General features: G+C 35.2%; 1 protein-coding gene across 20 annotated transcripts in view; it reads right to left on the bottom strand.

Annotated features, from left to right (window-relative positions):
* Positions 1-21,197, bottom strand: part of CNTN1 (contactin 1) — a 347,842-nt gene that overhangs the window by 47,234 nt on the left and 279,411 nt on the right. For all 20 annotated transcript variants that reach the window (XM_070619408.1, XM_070619421.1, XM_070619422.1 and 17 more), the window contains 4 exons: positions 17,197-17,346; positions 7,768-7,838; positions 5,113-5,347; positions 2,583-2,686 (listed from right to left, as the gene is read on the bottom strand). In XM_070619408.1, the coding sequence (XP_070475509.1) occupies positions 2,583-2,686; positions 5,113-5,347; positions 7,768-7,838; positions 17,197-17,346 (560 nt within the window). The remainder of the gene's footprint in view (positions 1-2,582; positions 2,687-5,112; positions 5,348-7,767; positions 7,839-17,196; positions 17,347-21,197) is intronic.

The raw sequence follows: 21,197 nt of genomic DNA, 5'->3' as shown, positions 1-21,197 counted from the left end.
TTTCATGGGAAAGGCACTGGGGCATTAGTTTTCTTGATCATCTATCTTGTTAAACCATTGGCTTCTCCCTTCATATTTTAAAATGGAAACAATAACCACATTATAGTCAGTCAAGCGTTTACCCCTAATACAAGGGCATTTTCTCATAGAAGAATAGATGTTACGGATTTTCTCTTTTAAGCTTTCATGCTTGTCTCTTTGATATTCCAGGTTCTGTGTGAAAGACTTAAAAAGTTTTTGAGAAAGAAGGAATGGAAACAATAATTCTGTGATTACTACTAGGATTTTTTTGGTTTTTGTTTTTTTGTTTTTTTGGTTTTTGCTGAGGAAGATTCACCCTAAGCTAACATCCATTGCCAATCTTCCTCTCTTTTTGGCTTGAGGAAGATTAGCCCTGAGCTAACATCTGTGCCAGTCTTTCTCTATTTTGTATGTGGGTCGCCATGACAGTATGGCTTGACAAGTGGTGTAGGTCTGTACCCAGGATCCAAACCCATGAACACCAGGCCTGCCAAAGCAGAGCACAAAGAGCTTTAACCACTTGGCCGTGGGGCTGGGCTCTACTTCCAGGATTTTTAATCAACCATTTTCTGGAAAGACAAGACCTAGGTTCAAATCTGGTTATGCCAATTATTACTCACACAAACATTTCTAAACCTCAAGTTTTCCATCTTTAAAATGGGGATAATAATAGTGTCTACCTCTAGGGTTTTGTGGATTCAATACAATAAACTTAATTAAGTGTTTAGCATAGCAAAGTCTTAACAAATATTATCATTCTTATCATCATGAACATTATCATTATCATTATCACTATTGTCTTCAAATGTCCAATGACATAAAACAGGGAAAAGTATTAAATGCAGGTGATTTCATTTCTTCCACACAACAGGATATGAGACGGTGATTTCTCTCAGCTTTACAGGTAAGGAAACCAAGGCTCAGAAAGTTCAAGTAAATTGTCCACAAAATTCCTAAGGGACAGAGCTGAGATATAAACCCATGTCTGCTCAGCAACAAAGCTTATACTTTTCTACTTAGTGTGGAGTTGCAAAAAGTTAGAAATACGTGTAACTAAACTCTTCGATGGCATACACTTTTCCCTTGAAATTATCATTTGAGAAAATCTTATCTGCTAAAGATTAGTTTTTGCTATTTCATTGAGAATCCTTAATTGATGTTTTCTTCCCCATCAAAAGAGCTCATATTCTGATTATTGTCTGAATTCATTGGTGCAGCATATTGCTGCCCATCTCATATTTCCTTCATACTCTGTATGTTGAAAGTTATAAAATAGTCAGCATATAATTCTTAGGCAAAGACAATACATAATTCTTTGGCATGTTTTTAACAAAGCAAAACATACATAGCACTTTGACTCAACGATGGGTTATAAATTAAATTATCTTTTTTCTCTTTTTTATTACTTAGGGATGAGTAATATAAAAGAAGAAAAAAATCCTGTGGTCCAAAATATGGCTTGAAAGCTCCAAATATTGATGTCTTCTCCCAAGATACCTTGGACTTGTTTATTACAGGGGTTTGTAACATCTAGTGAATTTATCTCTCTTTCCCATTTCTTTTCTAACAGCTGTAAATGTAATTGTCAGTTTAATAGGCTATAAATATTGGGCCTTTCCAGTCCACTCTTATCATTTCACTCTCTTTGTAATAACCTCAGCTGAACCCTTGCAAAGATTATCTGAAGATTCTTTGAGATCTACCCAAATCATAACCCACGATATCAAATAAAGGCTTCCTGTTAGTCTGTATGTTTAAAACTTAAAAATTTAGGTTGGTTTTGTGGTTACATCTCAGAAATATGGCCTTGAGACAGCCAGACTGTAACACTTTCTTTGATCATACTTCAATATCTCTACCAGCACTCAGCGAATATCCATTTATTGCCTACCATGTGCCCAGCACTGTTCTCAGCACTGAGAACAAAATAGACAGAATCCTGCCCTTACGGAACTAATATTCCATGGACAGACGAAGAAGGAGGACAAGAATGGAGAGGGCAAGCTGACTGAGTGGCAGCTCACTGCCCACGGATCCAGAAGGGCACTCATTGTCCACTCTCTGAATAAAACAAAAGGGAGTTTGTGGTTTGGCATAAAGCCTTGAGCTTCGAATCAGAAAATCTGAGTTTTATAACTGTTTCCTTCGGACGGACTTTTGGAAGTGGAACTACTGAGCCAAATAGGGTGAACATTTTAACCACACTTTTATAAATTACCAAAATGCTTTCCAAAAAACTTGATATTCACCAGCATTTTATGACAATGTTTGTCTCAAAGGATCTTGCTTAACCACGAGTGTTATTACCTCAGTTTCTAGTTTGGCCATGTGTTTGTCAACGCACAAGACAGTTACAGCTCTCCAGATAAGCCAATTAGGAAACTCTGCTTTACTCTTAACAATTAGCTTATAAATGCCCAACATCTTGAACACGTAGAATACAGTGTTAGTTGTCACATAAACCAATGGGAAACAGAACATTGAAAGATGCAACATATTTGAAAACTTATGCTGATATATTTATGAATAAACGTATTTAGTTTGATAAAAATTGAACTCACCTGATAACTTTCCACTATTTTTTCTACAACATGCTCCCAATGAACAGATATTTCTGAAGATGATAAGACTTTTACGCCTACTTCTGCCGGGGCTTCACTGGGAGCTGAAATTTGATGAGAACATTAACTTCTTATATAAGATGCTTATTTAACAAAACTCAAATAGCACCATTTGCTGTATGAATGAGTTAAGATTATATTTTAATAATTTCAAATAGTTTGACTATTTCCAAAATAAATTATTAGATGTTTTAATAGTAATATTTTTGCCAATATTACTTTATTTCATGGTCATCAGTGATATATGCACACACACATACTCATATACATGAATATTATACACAGATATACATACACACGTGCACACACTCTTTTAAGTAAATGTGGAAAGCTCATGGATTTTTCCGATATCTGTGAGCAAGAACCATACTAATTTCTTTTTGTATTTCTCCCAACTAATCTGCTTCAGAAAGCTTGTGGATGCAAATTAAAATTCACTATATTTAGCTTATCAATTCTACAGTATCCAAAATAGGAAATTTGCTTTTTATTACAGAAAATTGTTCATTACAATTAATTTTCAATTTTCTCATACTTTCTATTTGTACAAGCTAAAGATACACAGCAATACTTCCCTCTTTCTCTTTTATGTTTAAGCTAAGGGTTCTTTTTAAGATCCTTTGAAACAAGTTGTGACATCCACTGCTTCTTGGGCTCAAGAAAGCTTTTATAAGTCTAATCTTCCAACTGGGCATCAAGTCAAATATGTATCAAAAAGGTTTCTGTTCAGTGCAAAAAAGTAATTTACATCCCTTATGAAAATTACACAAAGATATTAAAGAAATCTTAAGCAGGAGTGATCAATTTTTATTGTCTTTTATTAACAAGCCCTAATCCTCTTTTATGTTAAAAATGTCCCACACATGAACACTGTTGCTTTTCCAAGTCAAGGTAAACATGTGGCACTAGGAGTGATTTCTTAGTAGTAGAAGGAAAGATGAACACATGAAGTTTTAGTACAGGCAGGTTTTATGAGACTTATGAAACATTTAGGAAAGAAACATAATTAAATACAGATGGCCGCTACTAAAATATGACAAGCATAGCCTTATGCTTGACTACTTTCGCATCAACTGAAGAAGTAAAAAATTGGTACTGGGTGAGAAGATAACTTGTAAAACACTTTACTTTCATTGTCTCTGTGAGATGTACTCATGTTGTTCAAACTATTACCAGAGTCAAGTTATATTTCTGCTGAATCAGAACAAGCACAGAGAATGTAAGATTTATTACTCAAGATTAAAAAGTCCTGAATTTACTATAAACTAAATAATTTCTACTCTTTATGTATTTATGTATTTAGTTGAGCTAACTTAAAAAGTATGTACGTGTGTGAACACATATATATACATATATAAAAGATTGCCTTTCATGTTTGTACTGAAAGTAAAGATCAGGCAATGATTTGAATGCATGTGAAATTTTAACAAATATGAAAGCTGATACCTCTATGACTGAAGAGCATATGTGAGTTTTCAAGGGATAGCTAAATGTTTATTTTGGAGTAAACATAATGCAAACTGGGTAAACTAATAGAGTGTTTTTCCTCTAAGAGATCAGAAGGGTATCTCACAGTTTTAAACTTTCAAACTCTTCCATTTGTGCTTCTCACACATGTGCAAAGAGAAACTTGGCCAAGGACGAATGTATTAGGTCAGGTGGCAATGAAATCTCTATTCGCTTTTCCAGCCATTAATTATTTACACAGTGCACAGGAGTACACAGCTATAAGGAGGTCTTATCTTTTTCAACAGGAACATAAATAATAAAAAGGATGGTAGTTTAAATAGGATATCATAGAAATCAATGTAATTATGTTTAATCTAAAGCAATGTCCTCTAGGAACATGCTCAGTTCAGTTAAAGTTTCTAGAAAAACAAAGAAAGCCAGTATCTGTATTTTTTGTTTTCCCTAAATGGCCTTTCAAATTTTTCTCTCTCCAAGAAAAAATTTCAACTTGCTTTCTGACTCCTTTTTCATAGAAGTATGCCTTAATTCCCTTGAATAAATTCCTGCATGCTATTGTAATGAAAAATAAGTTACATAAATGCCAAAATTACACAATTTTGAGATTAAAGGGGAAATTTTACAAAAAAGTATATGCTAAAGAATTTGTAAGTAGTATTTGTGAATGCAGAGACATACTGAGGTTCTGATCAACTACGGAGAATTTCTGACTGAAAATTATAATCAAGAAGCCAGGAACAGGGGTCTAAACCAATTATTTTAGTGGAGATTTCCTAACTACCATGAACATGATTTGAGGATGAAAAAGGTTTTGGTGAATTCTTGTCATTTAGATGGAGAGATTGACATTTTAACTTGGGTCAAAATAACACTCATTTACGAAATGCAGAGTACTATAGAAAGATCATACTAAGCAAGGCCCAAAAGACATCAAATGAAATGCAAACCGGAGAATTAGTTTTTTTCTCCCCCATCACGTTAGTAAGGTCTTCCTTTCACCTACCGTCTTGTGCTGAATTAATGACTGCTGTGAGGCTGTAAGGTCCATCTCCTTTGTTGTTGAAGGCCTTAACTTTGACTTGAAACGCAGTGGAAGGGCGCATGGTCTCGTCTTTATGGACATATCGGCCAGTATCTGGATTAGTAACTGTAACTTTTTTCCATTCTTCCCCATCAAATGGCTTAAACGCCACAATGTAACCAAAATTGTTGCCGTAGTGGTATTCTCTCGACAAAGGCTAAACAGAAATTGCAATATTAAAAAGATTTAAGTGATACAGTTAACAGGGGGAAAAACCCATGCAAGTAATAATAATGATACACACGGAAGAAGATTCTTTGTAAAAACATATTTAGTTCATAAATTAGTGCTGCCTGAAAATGCCAGGGCAAAAACTGACTTCATCTAACCAAGTTTGCTCTTCCTGGAACATCCCAGGGGGGCTCCCACTCTGGGCTTTTTTACTTTCTGTTCCTTCTATCCCAGATGCTCTCCCATATGTCAGAAGGCCCCTCTCTCACTTTCTTGAGGTAAAAATCACCTACTTGGTCTTTCCTCTGGCCACAGGATCTGCCATGTCAAGACTCTTTCCACGGTACTCCGTATCCCACCTCTCAGCTTTAATTTTTTCTCTTTAACACTATTGTGATCTACGCTACATATGTTACTTATTATCTACTTCATTGTCTCTCTCAACTGTTAGAATATAAGTTTCATGAGAGCAGAGTTTCTGTCAGTTTCACTTACCTCTTTATCCCCAGGACCTGGAACAAGTCCACAAAGTAATATTTATTCAATGAATGAGTTTCTTTAGAGTTGAAACGCTATAGTGAGAGAGTTCTACAATACTCTAGAATATCTGTACTGCAATCAAACAATAGAAACTAGTCAGAGGAAAAAGAGGGAGCAGACAAAAGGAGGAAGAGATGACATTACCCTCTTCTGTAGGAGGCTGGCTCTGGGCCCTTGTCTGACTCCAATATTGAAGCAAGGGCTCTGTTTTGCAATATCTTCTCAGGGTTTCTTATTATTACACATATCAATTGGCGAATAAAGAAGTCTGTATCAGCCCTAACAAGCCATTATTTATAATACTGACTTAAAGCTGGTTCTAGTGAGTACTCATCATTTAGTCTTTTTAGCCGATAAGGTAAATGTGCAAACTGTATATTTATTTTTTCACCAAAAAATCAACATTAAGGTGTCTTGAGGAAAAACTTTGAACTAACATAACACAGTGGTTTGAATATACTTATGTTAAACACGAAGATACAGAAATATATACAGTCTGGAGGGTAGAAGAAGTTGTACTCGGTAGCACAGCATAGATATCCTACAGCCTGATTGCAAAAATGTACAAAATGTGATTTTTACATCATTAGATAGTATAGCCTAACATTTCCACAATAGTTTAAACATTTTTTCTTATTGAGAGTTCTCTACTTAGTTTTTGCAATTTAAGGTATATCAGAATTAGCTATGGAGCTTTCAAAAATTAATGATTCTCAGATCCTATTCCCAGACGTGATTTCAAATTTTTGAAATAGGATTTCCAATTCTGAATTTTTGACAAGCTCCCCATCTTATCCTGAAGCAGACACCCACAAAGTTTAAGAACATTAAGCCATATAGAAAAGAGTAAGATGTTCTAATTTTCCTGATAGCTGCATTTTTGTATGCTACATTGACACTAAAACCTACAAGTAAATAATTCGAGATTTGGACAAGCAAAAGTCAGCTCTTTTTCTAAAGTTTATGTAAAAGTGTGATTTAAATGCCAAGAATAAAATATGACTCCACAGCACAAACTGAAGTTAATTTTTGCTAAATATCCACTTATTCTATAAACCAATTTGATTCATGTAAAGAATAAAACCTGTCATTTTTTTCTGTAGTCATCAAAATCCTTTGGCGCCTAAGTTGTGTTCTTTGATTATCTGCAGTGATTAAATACTAAAAATATTTAATGGATATGTAGAGCTATATAAAACATGTTACCTAGATAAACGCAAGATGACTAATTCAGACAAGTTTGTGCTATCACAGGCTTTCCCACACCCAGTATCTCTCTCATTTCAAAAATCAAGCTAAGATGCATGGTTTTCCAGACATTATAGTTTCTGATATAGAACTTCCCTTTGGGTAGTAAAAATTTAATAAAACGTTTTGGACACCTTAACAATGAGTTACTTGGGTGGCTTCTAAGACTGACCCATCATGATAGATTACACTAGTGATCAAAGTAAGTCTCAAGCCAGAAAGTAAACTCTAATTTAAAAACAGGTGATGATACACAAGTTTTTTAACTGAATCTTTGAAGTTTTGAATGTCCAGTGGAAATGTTATAAATTACATTTGGGTTACCAGGTGATGATGAGTTCAAAATATCTCTGGAATCAGAAACTTGAATATTTAGTTTTTTAGGCCAACAGATTCCTTAGCGTCAAGGATCTATTTTTGCACAGAAACTGCACACTAAGCCATAGTAAGCCAGGTAAAATCTGACAAGCATTTACGAAAAAAAATAATTTTAGTAATTTATTCTTGCTTGTACTTTGGGCATTGTCTTTTCTTTCAGTTTATTTCAGGAAGCAAAATGGGTTTGAAATTAAGTACAGGTAAAGCATCCTATAATATAAGCAACTTATAAATACTTACTGCCCATGTTATGGTCAGCTCTCTGTTGCTTCCACCCCCACCTCCCACATCTGAGGGAGCCACATTAGGTGCTGAAACAAACAAACAAACAAACAAAACAACAAAAAACAGAGGCTATGCAATTTTTTTTCCAACATTAGAGTTCTCATTCACTACAAAAACTATAAATTTTTTCCTTTACCAGAAAAGACAAGTTGCATATATGATCCATTCAATTATAATAACAATGCCTCATAGTAACTATAATAATCTGTTTTACTGCCAAGATAAAAATTGATTCAATGCCATAGGAAATGTGCCGGTTTTCTTCAACAAAGGGTATCGAAGCAAATTTGCCTCTCCCATCTTTGTGTGTGTGTGTGTCCTTCCATTTAATGTGATTTTGAACAATCAGATGTACTTTGTTAGGAAAATATTCCACTGCTCTTGCTTTTGAACTCTACAACCTTACTTACTGTTGTGTTAGTTTTATGCTTCAACTACAAATAACTGTTAAGAAATGGTACATGTGCATTAACATTGGATAATGCTCCCCCCAAATATCTGAAAGTATTAGAAACCTAACATTGTTCCTTGCACTCTCACTTCAAATTCCTAAATCTCCTCTGGAACCTTGCCCCATCAGTGACTCCAACTCTGCTGTACTCCCAGCCTCTCATATCATTCTTCAGTTTCCAGTCTCTCTACTGTAGAGTCTACTCTTTGCAGTCTCTCCATCCTTAAAAGCCATTCTGTAGCACTGCGTCCCTCAATTTCCGCTTCATACCCTTTCCTGTTCCTGATCTGCAAAGAACAGATATAGGACTATTTTTTGTACTTTATTCCATAACCACTTTTTAACAACCCATTATGTGTTTCCATGTTATTTCACAAGAATTATTTCACATTTCAAAAAATTTAATTATTTCATATTATTTCAATACTTTATATTACTGAAATCACTCTCTCAGAAATCACAAAATTGCTTCTAACTGCCAATTCCAACAGCGTCTTCTTTGTTTTTCTCCAAGTTATTCTCTCTCCTTGAAAGTCCTCCACAGTAGGTGCTATATCTTACTGGATTTGTATACTTAGCACTAACTGGAATGGTATAAAAAGATAAAGCATTGTTTGTCCCTGCACTCACACTTAGAGACCCATTACCTGGCCATGTGGATGAAGTCGGTGTTTTTACAGAAGACATAGTTTTTTCTCACACAAATGCTGTGGCTCCAGTCTGAGATACCATCCCCACATCTGCTAACATTTTAAGAGATGAAACATCGGTTCTCCCTAGAGTCCTCCAAACCCTTCCCAATAGAAAATAATCACACCTTCCTCACGGTGCTCAAAGCAAGGAATTCATTTACTGAATTGCAGATCCTAACAAACAATTGTGATTCAAAGGTAGATACTTCAAGACTTTTCCTAATGCTAGCCGCATAAATTATTTGGTGAAGTATGTACGTAAATTACACAGAAACAAACAAAATGCATGCTTTTCTTTCTATCTATAAAACTACGTGATGACCTCCCTTCCTGATGAAGAAAATTATATGAAATTTGACAGATTTTATTTTACTATTCAGCTGTCACCAGATGGGTGTTAGAAATGAAATTGAGTGCACAGGGATGTTAGAAGATAAGTTACTTGTAGCACTTTAAATAAAACACATATTGAAGGCTGGGATATTAAAATAACTCCTGGAAACTCTTTAAAACCTATAACTCATATTCTGAAGTTAAAACTCTGCATGCTATAGAGAAACAAAGGGCGTGTTGTCTTATAATCAATGAATAAATCAGATTTGGTGTGTTTAACTCTATGTATAAGTATAGCGGTCACACACAAATTCAAAAATAACTCTAGAATGATTTATTATATTGTAGTTTGTTGAAACAAATATTGCCTTTATCAGGACAAGTATTATTTGCCAAAGCATTTCACTGTAATCCTTTTCATTATAATCAATATTAACCTTTTTATTTAGAACAGAGCTAAATATAGAGTATGTATGTTAGACTGAATATTTTTTCCATTTTATAATGTTTATCTTAAGCTCTTTTTAACATGCTCCAAATAAGTAATCTCAAGATTGATTTGCTCTTCAAAAATCACCCATTGAGCTCATGGTGCTGAAAATAAGATACACAAAAATCACAGAAATAAAGGAACTGTATCTCTTAATAGGGTGTCTTTATATCTTTCTTGTATTAATTATTAACTTAGTTTCCTCCATTCAGCTTTGAATGTTCAGCTGTAGCCTTAGCAGTGAAGGGACATTTTTTCACAGGTGGAATTGACACATAACCTACATATCTGCCATGAGTCTGATAGGCGAGCAGCTAGGTGCTCTGTGTTTGCTTTCAGCCCTGCAGGAACAGGAGGACCTCGCCAAATAGTGATTCCTTTCAGGGAAGTAAATCACCCCAAGCACAAGGAAACTTATTTAACTTTAGGCTCCAGGGCATTTAACAGTGAACAAACTAGACTTTCTTTCGACGATAAATCATTAAAAAGAATTTAAACAAATATTTAGGAAAAATACAGAATTATTGAATTAATCATGGATAAACAATTTTTATATTACTGTGAAAGGTTAAAAATAGTGAGTTTGTTTTAACTTGTCCATTTGCCATGATTTCAGTCTAACAGCAATTCCCTAATGATGTTTATGAGTGCTTCTGTATTTCAGTCATAGATCTAAAATGTATTTTAAAAGAAAATCAAGCCAATGCCATGACTATTCTTTCCTATGAAAAGAAACTAATGCTACTAATTTTACTTTCAGATTTGAATGCTTAAATAATTTGCATATAAGTACCAATTTGAGCGTTGGTGTTTTATTTAACAATGTACAAATTGGCTGTGACAAATTTTAAATTATGAAAATCATAGAGTACATGAAGATAGGCCCTTGATTCAAAATATATTGATACTTAGCTCTTGTTAATTATTGCTTTAACTTGTATAGTCATTTTTACAGAAATAAAATTACCGTGAATATAACTTTTCACTTTAATTTGTGTAAATCAAAATTTCATTGTGATTTAAATCTTTTAGTAAGAGATTCAAAATGGTTATGTAAGCAATGCTCTAGAGTCTAGAAATCCAAAGAGATTAAAATCTTACATTTGTTTTTGTTCTATCTTTAAATATGTATTCTTTCTGAAGAGCCATTAATAAAGTCAAGTGAACTGTATGTTTCAATATTTCAATGAGAGTAGATCTTTGTAACTCTTATGATCTCCTGCTCTGATGGTGGAGCAGATTGCTAATGCTCCTATTACATTTACCATGTTAAAATGAAGTTTTTTTCCATAGTAGGTTAAAAAGATATAAGGTCCAAGATAGTTTACAATCATATTAATGTCTTGGAGTATTACCAGGGTAAAACTGTAGGTTTGTTTATTAATCTAGGCTTTGTTCTCCAAGAGGAAACTTAAATGGGTAGAGCAGAGTAAATTTATTAACTGCTCAATGGAATGATAATCTAAAAATATGTCACCTGGGGAAATGTTTGGATGGGCAAAAATGAATGCTACAAACTGACATAATCATAATACATAGTAAAATTATGAAGAACCTAAACTAACCACAGATTATTTGTTTAAATTGTGTAAAACAATGAACACTTCCTAGTTTCTCTCTCTCAGTGTATTAAAAACAAAAGCATCTAATGCATTTGTTAACTTTGTTGTCAAACGAAACAAATTATATTTGGTAATAGATTCTTCTAAATCATAATATGCAAATATACTGTCGCTTTGATCACTGCTTCTCTTTTCATCATCCTCTATTAACTTGCAATTGCCAGAACCATCATCTTACCCTTCTTGTTCCTTCCTTAATTTGGAGCATGAATTATGGACATTGTGCTGCGTTAAGGACTACAGATAGCAATATGAATAAAATCTGATTCCAGTCTTGAGGATGCTCTCTTTAATGTAGTAGAAATTAAATATGTTTTAATTCAATAGAATTTAAATATCCCTAATTTGTAAAAGTTTGCTGAATGAATGAATGAATGAAATGAAGAAGCCTAGCTTAATAAAAGATTCATCTAGAATTTAGAAATGATTTTTATCTACCACACGTAATTGGATACTCAGATCAGCACTTTGAAATAAGTACACAGAGAAGTAGCGTTATCCTTTTTTTAGAGGAAAGGCAAAAGAAGTTAGTTAACTAGCCCAGGTCACAGTGCTTACCTGTAGAGAAGCTGCAATGTTAAACCTCCTGATGGTTTAAAAATCTATACTCTTTGCTTCTTTTAAAAAGAAGATTATCTATTTTATTACTTCTGACAGCAACTAACTTTAATATATACCTTACTAGCTACAGATATGTTCTTAGCAACATTCCTCTCCTTTATCAAAAATATCTAAAAAAATTAAATGAAAGAGCAGAATAGTTTCATTAGACATGAAATTAAAGCTTTATACAAAACATGAAACTGTTGATTATGGTGTTATGTTATTTTTTCTCTTTTCCTTCTGAGGTTCACATGGCAAATAAATGCCAAAGCTGTCAAAAGAAACCCAAATGCACCATTTTAGGATATCGACTCACCAAGTGCACCTGCGGACCTATTAGCTATAGGGGTATGTCTTACAATGACACATTACTTTGAAGGATGTTTTTGTTATCTCTTTCTTACAGTCAAAAACAAATGGGTCACAATGAATTAGAAACACATCTTCTAATTCTTCATTTGGGACCATCCATTTTATAATGCACTTGTCTGAATCCAAAGAATATACCCAACTGTGCACTGTGATCTTAACATTAAGTAATTGGACAGATAAGGGCATGTGCTGCATTAGATAATGTTGTGTCTTTCAGTCAGCATAATGAGGCGGAGGAACGACCTTTCCATCAAATGGGAGCCAGCCTTTATCCCACATAACATACGTTGGCATCTCTTGGAGGGTTGTTATAATGGTACGTGACAAGGCAAACATCCCCCTGTTTTAGAAAGTATTTTTATTTTCTTGTAAGGATGAAAAATATAAATGTTAAGTTTTATGCATACTCAGTTTTTAAAAAGCAGGACAAAAGGAGAAAACAATTAAAGAGAAAGCCTGTTGAATTTTATTATATTAAATATATAAAATTATTCCTTTAAGATGATTAGATATTACATGAAAACACATGATCCTTTATCATGCTTATGAAAAATGGCAATCTATTGCCAAATGAGGTAATCAATTATAGAGTAGACAATTTATAAGTATTTTAAAGTTTAAAACGAGCATAATAGCATAATAAATAAATTCATTCAGCAAATATTATGCACTAGACAGTACTGCTTTCCTTATATGATTTTTAACCATAAAATATAATCTCATAAGATAAATAATTTTCATTTAGAGATAAGAAAAATGAGGCTTAGAGAGGTTAAGCAAGGTGTACCTAATCACAGAGCTTTTAAATGATGGCAGCAGGATTCTACCAAGGGTCAATGTCCTAGAGCTTCAATACTGCACATTGCCCTTCCAGAAAGTGGTTTAGGAGCAAAGCTTTTAGAATTAGAAAGCCCTGGAATTGAATCCCAGCTCTGCTTCACATTAGCTGGGTGTAATCTTAACTTCTTTGTCTGTGAAATTAGGAATAATACTATCAGTTTCATGAAGTTATTGTGAGAATTAAGTGGAGCAATGCAAGTAGGGAGCTTAGCACTGTGTCTGCTAACACATAAAGCAAGTGCATAAACAATGGCAGCCATAAAAGTTGATGAATAAAAGACCCTAAAATATTTTCTTATGAAATATTAACAAATGTATTACAGATCATAGGATTTATTCTTTCGGAATTGAAAGGAATGAATCATTTCATTATGTCACTATAGAGCTGTATCTTGCATTGTGAATAAGACTGTTATCACTTCATAGGTTGGATTGTTTGTTTTTGCTCTGAAGTCTTTTATTTATTTGTTTACTTATTTTTTGAGGAAGATTAGCCCTGAGCTAACTACTGCAAATCCTCCTCTTTTTTTTTAATTTTTTTTTGCCGAGGAAGACTGGCCCTGAGCTAACATCCATGCCCATCTTCCTCTACTTTATATGTAGGATGCCTGCCACAGCATGACTTTTGCCAAGCAGTGCCATGTCCACACCCAGGATCCGAACTGGCGAACCCCAGGCCCCCAATAAGTGGAAGGTGTGCACCTAACCGCTGCACCACCGGGCTGGCCCCTGAAGCCTTTTAAAGGAAGTTATTTTCTAAGCACACTAGAGAAAGAATTAATTCCTTAACAAAACACCATTTGAGCAAACATGATGTAAGAGGTGATGCATAATGTAAAGAAAGTGATGTCAAAAAGTTGGTTGAAAGTAACAACCTTGCCAAAATTTTAGCTTTGATATCACTCTGAAACACGATTTTCCGAGCATTTCTAAGGGCAAGAAGACATTGAGGTTGAAAAGTCTCCAGAGTTATATACAAACTACTGGTAGCGAGCACATCAAAAACTGGCCACACCTTATAAATATAATATTAAATATAAATTATATTCAAGGATTCAGAACAAAAGAATCAGATTGAAACTCTCTCTGAGACACTTTTTTATTGTTGTTGTTCTTTTTTTTTTTTTGAGGAAGATGAGTCCTGAGCTAACATCTGCTGCCATTCCTCCTTTTTTTGCTGAGGCAGACTGGCCCTGAGCTAACATCCACGCCCATCTTCCTCTACTTTATATGTGGGACACTGCCACAGCATGGCTTGCCAAGCGGTGCCATGTCCACACCTGGGATCCGAACCAGCGAACCCCGGGCCACCCAAGTGGAATGTGTGAACTTAACTGCTGCGCCGCTGGGCCAGCCCCTGTTGTTGTTCTTAAAAATATTTATATAATCACTCCTACTTTGAGATTAAAAAAAAAAAAATCTAAGATCTTAGGATAATTCTGTGCAGACAATCAACCCATGTATATTAAAGCAATCATTTTCCGAGAAAAATAATAAAGATATTGTTTGTAATAAAATTCCTGAGGAGGAGATCTACGTCTGTCATCAAGGCCAGAGAAAGCATTCTCCATCCCCGTGGACAATTTTGTACTTCAAAAAATGTGTTCAGATAAGACTTCATTCGTATTGTATTAGTCCAGAAATCATGGAAAACTAATCAAGCTCAATGAGATTAAAAGGTCTGTATTTGAGAGAAATGTTTTAGCTGAAATAAGTTTACTCAGACCAACTTAATCATTTGATTTTGTTTTGCAGTTTTAATTTTGAAAATGAATACTTGTTAAATCAAATCCAAGTTCACGATGCCTCAGCATGAAATGACATGGTTAAAACCATCTGTCAGATCATGCCCCGGTTCCTTTCATTCTTGTTTTTCAAGAAAGGGCGACTGTGTTCAGTCCATCACACAGAAGCCTCTATTAAAAACATAGGCGGCTCTAAGGAATAATAATAAAAACCAAACACAAGGCTCCTGGCCACTTGGTATCTATGTTCTAAAGGCTTCAACTTACATTACATCCGTATCCTAATGAGATTTCTGTGAGGTAGAGAAAAAGGAACAATTGTGTGCATTTTGCAGGTGGACATACTAAAACAAAAAAATTAGTATTTAGGTCATATCCAGTTTTGTAGTTAAGGATGAAATCTAAGCTTCTGCTAGAACAGTAATAAAGGTTCATATAAATGGAATGTTAGAGTCCTGCCTGTGAAACCACCGTCAAGAGAGAAATCTCAATGTCAGGTGTCAGACACATCTGGATTTGAGTTCTGAATCTTGCAAGATTTAGACTGACTTAGGTGAACTATTTGGTGTCTGTGAGTCGACGGCCCATTAACAAGCATTGGATAGGAATACCTACCGCAGCATATTATTATGAGGATGAACTGAAATGTGTGTGAAAATACTCAATGCAGGTGAGTATTTTAGTGTTTATTTTCTTCCTTTATTACAGAATAATCATTTTTATCTGGTGCATTACACGAAATTACATGAAACTTTAAGAGAGAGTTTATTGAGGGCAGTATTGTGAATAATTTGGCTTTAAAAACTAAAGAAATTAGATACATAATTCTACTTAAAAGTTAGGCTAAGGAATTGAGGTAGCCAGAAATGTGGATAAATATTAAGGTATCATTGCAGAATTTTAACGGCAGTCTGTCATCCATTTAAACCCTTTTGCCCCAAATAAAGCACAGAAGTTTGGCAAAGCATAGTAAAAATAAACGAACTCAGGGAGCCACAAAACATTTTCTTTTTCATAGAGAATAATAAAAAAGAACTATTCTTAGAATCAGAACAATATTTTTGCCTCGTAATGCAGGGGGAAAGGAAAATAGAGTGGAGTACTTCTCGTACTAAAGGCTATTTAAATAGAGTTGGTATTTAGCACAAAAATGCGAACCCAAATTGGAAGAACAGCCAAGGTTGAGCTGTGATAAAAGAGCATATTTGGAGTGACAGCTAATATTAAGAGAACACGCTAGAGCTATTTCTCAGAGATGCTCTGACTCCCAAAGTGGTATAGATCTGAGAACTGCTCATCAGTCTCTCACTTCTTGTTCCCCCTACGCTCCGTCCACGTGGCCATTCAGTTATAAACGTCTTTGTGAGACACGCATAATTGTGAACCTTCTAAATCATGGAAGCTGCTTAATCAAGAGTCTGTCTGACTGCGATTCAGAATTAACGTGAAAGTTTATATTCTAAATACCAACTTCACTGAACTGGTCTCTAGTGGAATATGAAGTGGTTTCTATTTAGTTCTTCCTCTACATTATTTATGTAAAAATATTCTTAAACTTTATACAGTAGTCTCCCCTTATCCTTGGCTTCGGTTTCTGGGGTTTCAGTTACCCATGGTCAACCGTAGTCTGAAAATATTAAATGGAAAATTCCATAACCAATGTATGAGTTTTAAATTGCGGCCATTCTGAGTAGCATGATGAAATCTCACGCCATCCCACTTCCTTCCACCCGAGACGTGAATCACCCGTTTGTCCAGCGTATCCACACTGTACACACTACCCCTCCGTTAGCCACTTTGTAGCTGTGGGTTATCAGATTGACCCTCATGGTATTGCACGGCTTATGTTCAAATAAATCTTATTTTACTTAATAATGGCCACAAAGTGCAAGAATAATGATGCTGGCAATTCAGATATGCCAAAGAGAAGCTGTAAAGTGCTTTTAAGTGAAAAGAACATAGTATATATAGGTTTTGGTACTATCCATGGTCTCAGGCATCCACTGGGGGGTCTGAGAATGTATCTTCTCAGGAAACTACTGTTATTTCCTTTTTTGATTTTTGACTGTCTTGACACAGAATATACACATATGTGCAAAATACATATACACACTCACATTTTTTGGATGAATCACTTACCTCAGAGCATTATTTATTTCCAAATACATTCAATTATATAGTAAAGTGGCACTATATTTATAAACCTTTTAAATTTTAAAAAGCTTCTTCTACATACCGGCACCATCTGTTTTAATTTTGTTTGATGGTATACTGGGTTCCCCTATACCCAGTGTATTGGTTGCTACTACACGAAATTCATACTCCATCCATGGGATTAAATCCACTGCTCTTGCTGCCTCCATATTTCCTTCAATAATTGGGGGATCTAAACAAAATGAACATTAAATATAGAATATTAATTGAGTAACATTACTTTTATAATTCCAAGTTTTCATTTTACCGCTTTGAGAAAACGGCACATATTTCATTGAGCTGAAATAAAAATAAAAACTAGGAATGACAAAATGCTAAGTTCAACAGAGCAAGAGGAGAGGTCATTAATAAATAATAAACTAGAAAGAGTGATATGCAAATGAATCATCTATTTAGTCAGACTAGGATAGGAAGACTGAGATTCTGCACTTTTTTTTTTAATTGTGGTAACATTGGTTTACGACACTTTATAAATTTCAGGTGTACATCACTATATTTCAATTTCTGTGTAGATTACATCATGTTCACCACCCAAAAACTAATTACCATCCATTACTATCTACATGTACCTAATCACCCCTTTTGCCCTCTTCCTTCTCCTTCCCATCTGGTAACCACCAATCCAATCTCTGTCTCTAGGTGATTGTTTGTTGTTGTTTTTATCTTCTATTTTTGAGTGAGATCATACAATATTTGACTTTCTCCCTCTGACTTATTTCACTTAGCATAATACCCTCAAGGTCCATCCATGTTGTCACAAATGGTAAGATTTCATCATTTTTTAGGGCTGAGCAGTATTCCATTGTATATATATATATATATATATACCACGTCTTCTTTATCCATTCGTCCTTTGATGGGCACCTAGGTTGCTTCCAAGCCTTGGCTATTGTGAATAATGCTGTGATGAACATAGGGGTGCGTGTAGCTTTACACATTCATGTTTTCATGTTCTTTGGGTAAATACCCAGCAGAGGAATAGCTGGATCATATGGTAGTTCTATTCTTAATTTTTTGAGAAATCTCCATAGTGTTTTCCATGGTGGCTGCACTGGTTTGCACTCCCACCAGCAGTGTATGAGAGTTCCCTTTTTCTCACATCCTCTCCAACACTGGTTATTTCCTGTCCTGTTAATTATAGCCATTCTGGCTGGAGTGAGATGATATCTCATTGTAGTTTTGATTTGCATTTCCCTGATAGTTAGTGATGTAGAACATCTTTTCATGTGCCTGTTGGTCATCCGTATATCTTATTTGGAGAAATGTCTGTTCAGATCTTTCACCCATTTTTTAATTGGGTTGTTAGTTTTGTTGTTGTTGAGATGTATGAGTTCTTTGTATATTTTGGATATTAACTCCTTATCTGATATATGGTTTGCAAATATCTTCTCCCAATGTTAGGTTGTCTTTTCATTTTGTTGATGGTTTCTTTGCTGTGAAGGAGATTTTGCACTTCTAACAAGCTCCCAGGTCATAGACTAAGCTGCTAGTCCCTGGGCTGCACCTTGAATAGTAAGGAGCTGTATTCTGAAGGTAGTATCTCAAGTGATTTCCTGAGGCAAGGGCACAACTGGGCAGTTCAAATTTTATGGACTGCCACTGATGTAGTGTGGGGTAGTGAATGATTTCTTACTAGGGTACCTATACATTTATACCCTTTTTTAGTTGGTTCTGTAGATTTACATGCTACTAGATACTAATGGGGAGGTTATAAATTATTAGTAGAATAAGATCCAAGATTGCTTATCTAATTGAGGTATGATAAAACGTACCACCAAGGCAGGATTATAGATCATTTTAAGCTCTCTTAAAATATTTCCACATGTGTTTTTAATAATTAACCTACACATACATATGCATGTAAATACCTGTACACCACTTATTTGGCAAATGTGTTCCTTTAGGCTTGTCTATGACTCATTGTCTTATTACTTAGGGAATTTTCATCTGGCTGTGCAGACCGTGAATAAGTAGCTTTTCAAAATGTTGTACCCTCCACAATAAACACTCATCAGCCAGTGTCTTTTACCTTGCCCACCACAAAATATCCAACGCTCTGTGGCTCCTATGCTTATGTTTCGCCCATAAATTATCCTGCTTTGTCGAAAGCAGAACGTAGACCTTGTCTCCATCCTCTGATGCCCTCTCCCACTCTCTTAACTGTGAGTTGATCCTTTCTGATTTCTCTCCTCCATTGCTGCTATGTTTTACCCCTAGTCCAAATTTTTATTTGATTTATTCTAAGCCCTGTGTGTCCCTCTAAATGGATTTGTACCTCATACAATCTTCTGGACCCTTCAGCCCTGGTATGAACTATTGGCTACATTTTACTTTTCTAAAACCACCCACACAGCCAGATTGGGAGCAGAGGTCAGTTTTGCTTTGGAAGCAGATTCCCGCCGCAAGCCAAATGGAAAAGAACAGTCAGGAGCAAAGGGCCGTTGTGTGCCCTCTCTCCAGCCAAGTTCCTTGCAACCTGTTTATTATCCTTGGAGTCAGAAAGAGAGGAGAGTACTTTGCACAATGGAGGCCAATACTGGGGATCAGGGCTGGGGTCTCAGGTTTCTGGGTTTTAATTGGGTTAATTCTGAGTCAGGCCACTTCTTATGGACAATCTCAGTATGGAAAATCAGATCTTAACTATGTAACGCCTGCCAGAGGTTTCTCTCTATCAAAAACTAAAGCGCTGTATGTTAACCTGATAGGTGTTCAAATCTTGGTTTTGCTTCTGAGTGTAAATTTCAAGCAAAGGGATATACAGCAGTAGACATACTCCTCATTTTAATACTCGGGTCAAAAGATCCCCTTGAGAAGGTCTTGTTTTAGCAACCAGCCAAGAGCAGTAGTCCATAGATTTTATTTATTTTTTTGTAAATACCTTCAGTCCATAGGCTCAGAGTAAAAAATTTCTGACTATTCTTTGGAGAAAAAGAGAAGCAAGTCTCATGGGTACCCCAGGGTCAATAATGCACAGTGTTTTAATTGACTAGCAACCATGCTATGGTGCTGTGCCTTCAGACCACACCGATGAGCTGTTTGAGCAGCTTCAGAAACAGCTAAAATGACCTCAGGACTAAAAAGTAGATTGTTTCAAGAATAATTCCAGGCCATGTAATCCCACCTGTTCTAGACTCTTGGAAATTACCAGAGTGAGTCCTGATATTTCCTTACGGTTTAAATTCAACCAGAACCTTTAGGATCCTCCATCTTGATCCAAAACCCAAGTATTTGGAACTACCCAGAAAGAATTACCCCTCAGAGTGTCTAACTGTAAAAGCAGATTTGAAAATGGAAAACGTCATTTAAAGGCTTCTCGCTGGCTCTAACACAACTATTCAGTGTTGTCTTGGAGGCTCTAACCCAACCCACAGATCATCTGGCAGGACTGGGAAAGGAGCCATAGGTGTGGCAAAGTTCCTTGCAGCAAAAGCGAAGCAGACTGTGCTCTGGCGTCCCAGAAGGTGATTCATTGATCCTTCTCTAAGGAAAATTTGAATGTAGCCTCATAAAACCCTAGAAATTCATATGTGAGATAAGAAAAACAAAAAGTGAAGCTACAAAAAGGCAAAAAAGAAAATAGCAAATTTTAAAAGATAAATGTCTTACAATGAGCCCAGTGTCTTTTTCATGTTTTTAACCTATCAATTTGGAAAAGATTTAAAAAAGAAAATACTAAGTAAAGATATGGTAGAAGAGATATTTATACACTAGTGGTGGGAATAAAAACTGGTTCTACCTTTCTACAGAGTCATTTTATAGTATGGTGCATGTGCTTAAGCATGTTTACACTCAGTAATTTAACTTGCAAACATCTATTCTAAGGAAATAATCTGAAGTCCAGAGAAACATTTATTTGCTAAGATGCTGATTGCAGAAGATTTGTAACAATCAATTCTAGTCTTCCACATGACAGAACTTTAAATATAAGACATTTTTCTTCTCCTTTTTTTTTTTTTTTTTTTTGCTGAAGAAGATTTGCCCTGAGTTAACATCCATTGCCAATCCTCCTCTTGCTTTTTTTTT

This window comes from Equus przewalskii, chromosome 5 (genome assembly GCF_037783145.1).
Source record: "Equus przewalskii isolate Varuska chromosome 5, EquPr2, whole genome shotgun sequence".
NCBI lineage: Eukaryota > Metazoa > Chordata > Mammalia > Perissodactyla > Equidae > Equus > Equus przewalskii.
Note: the sequence above shows the minus strand (reverse complement) of the source record. Positions and strands in the feature narration are given on the sequence as shown.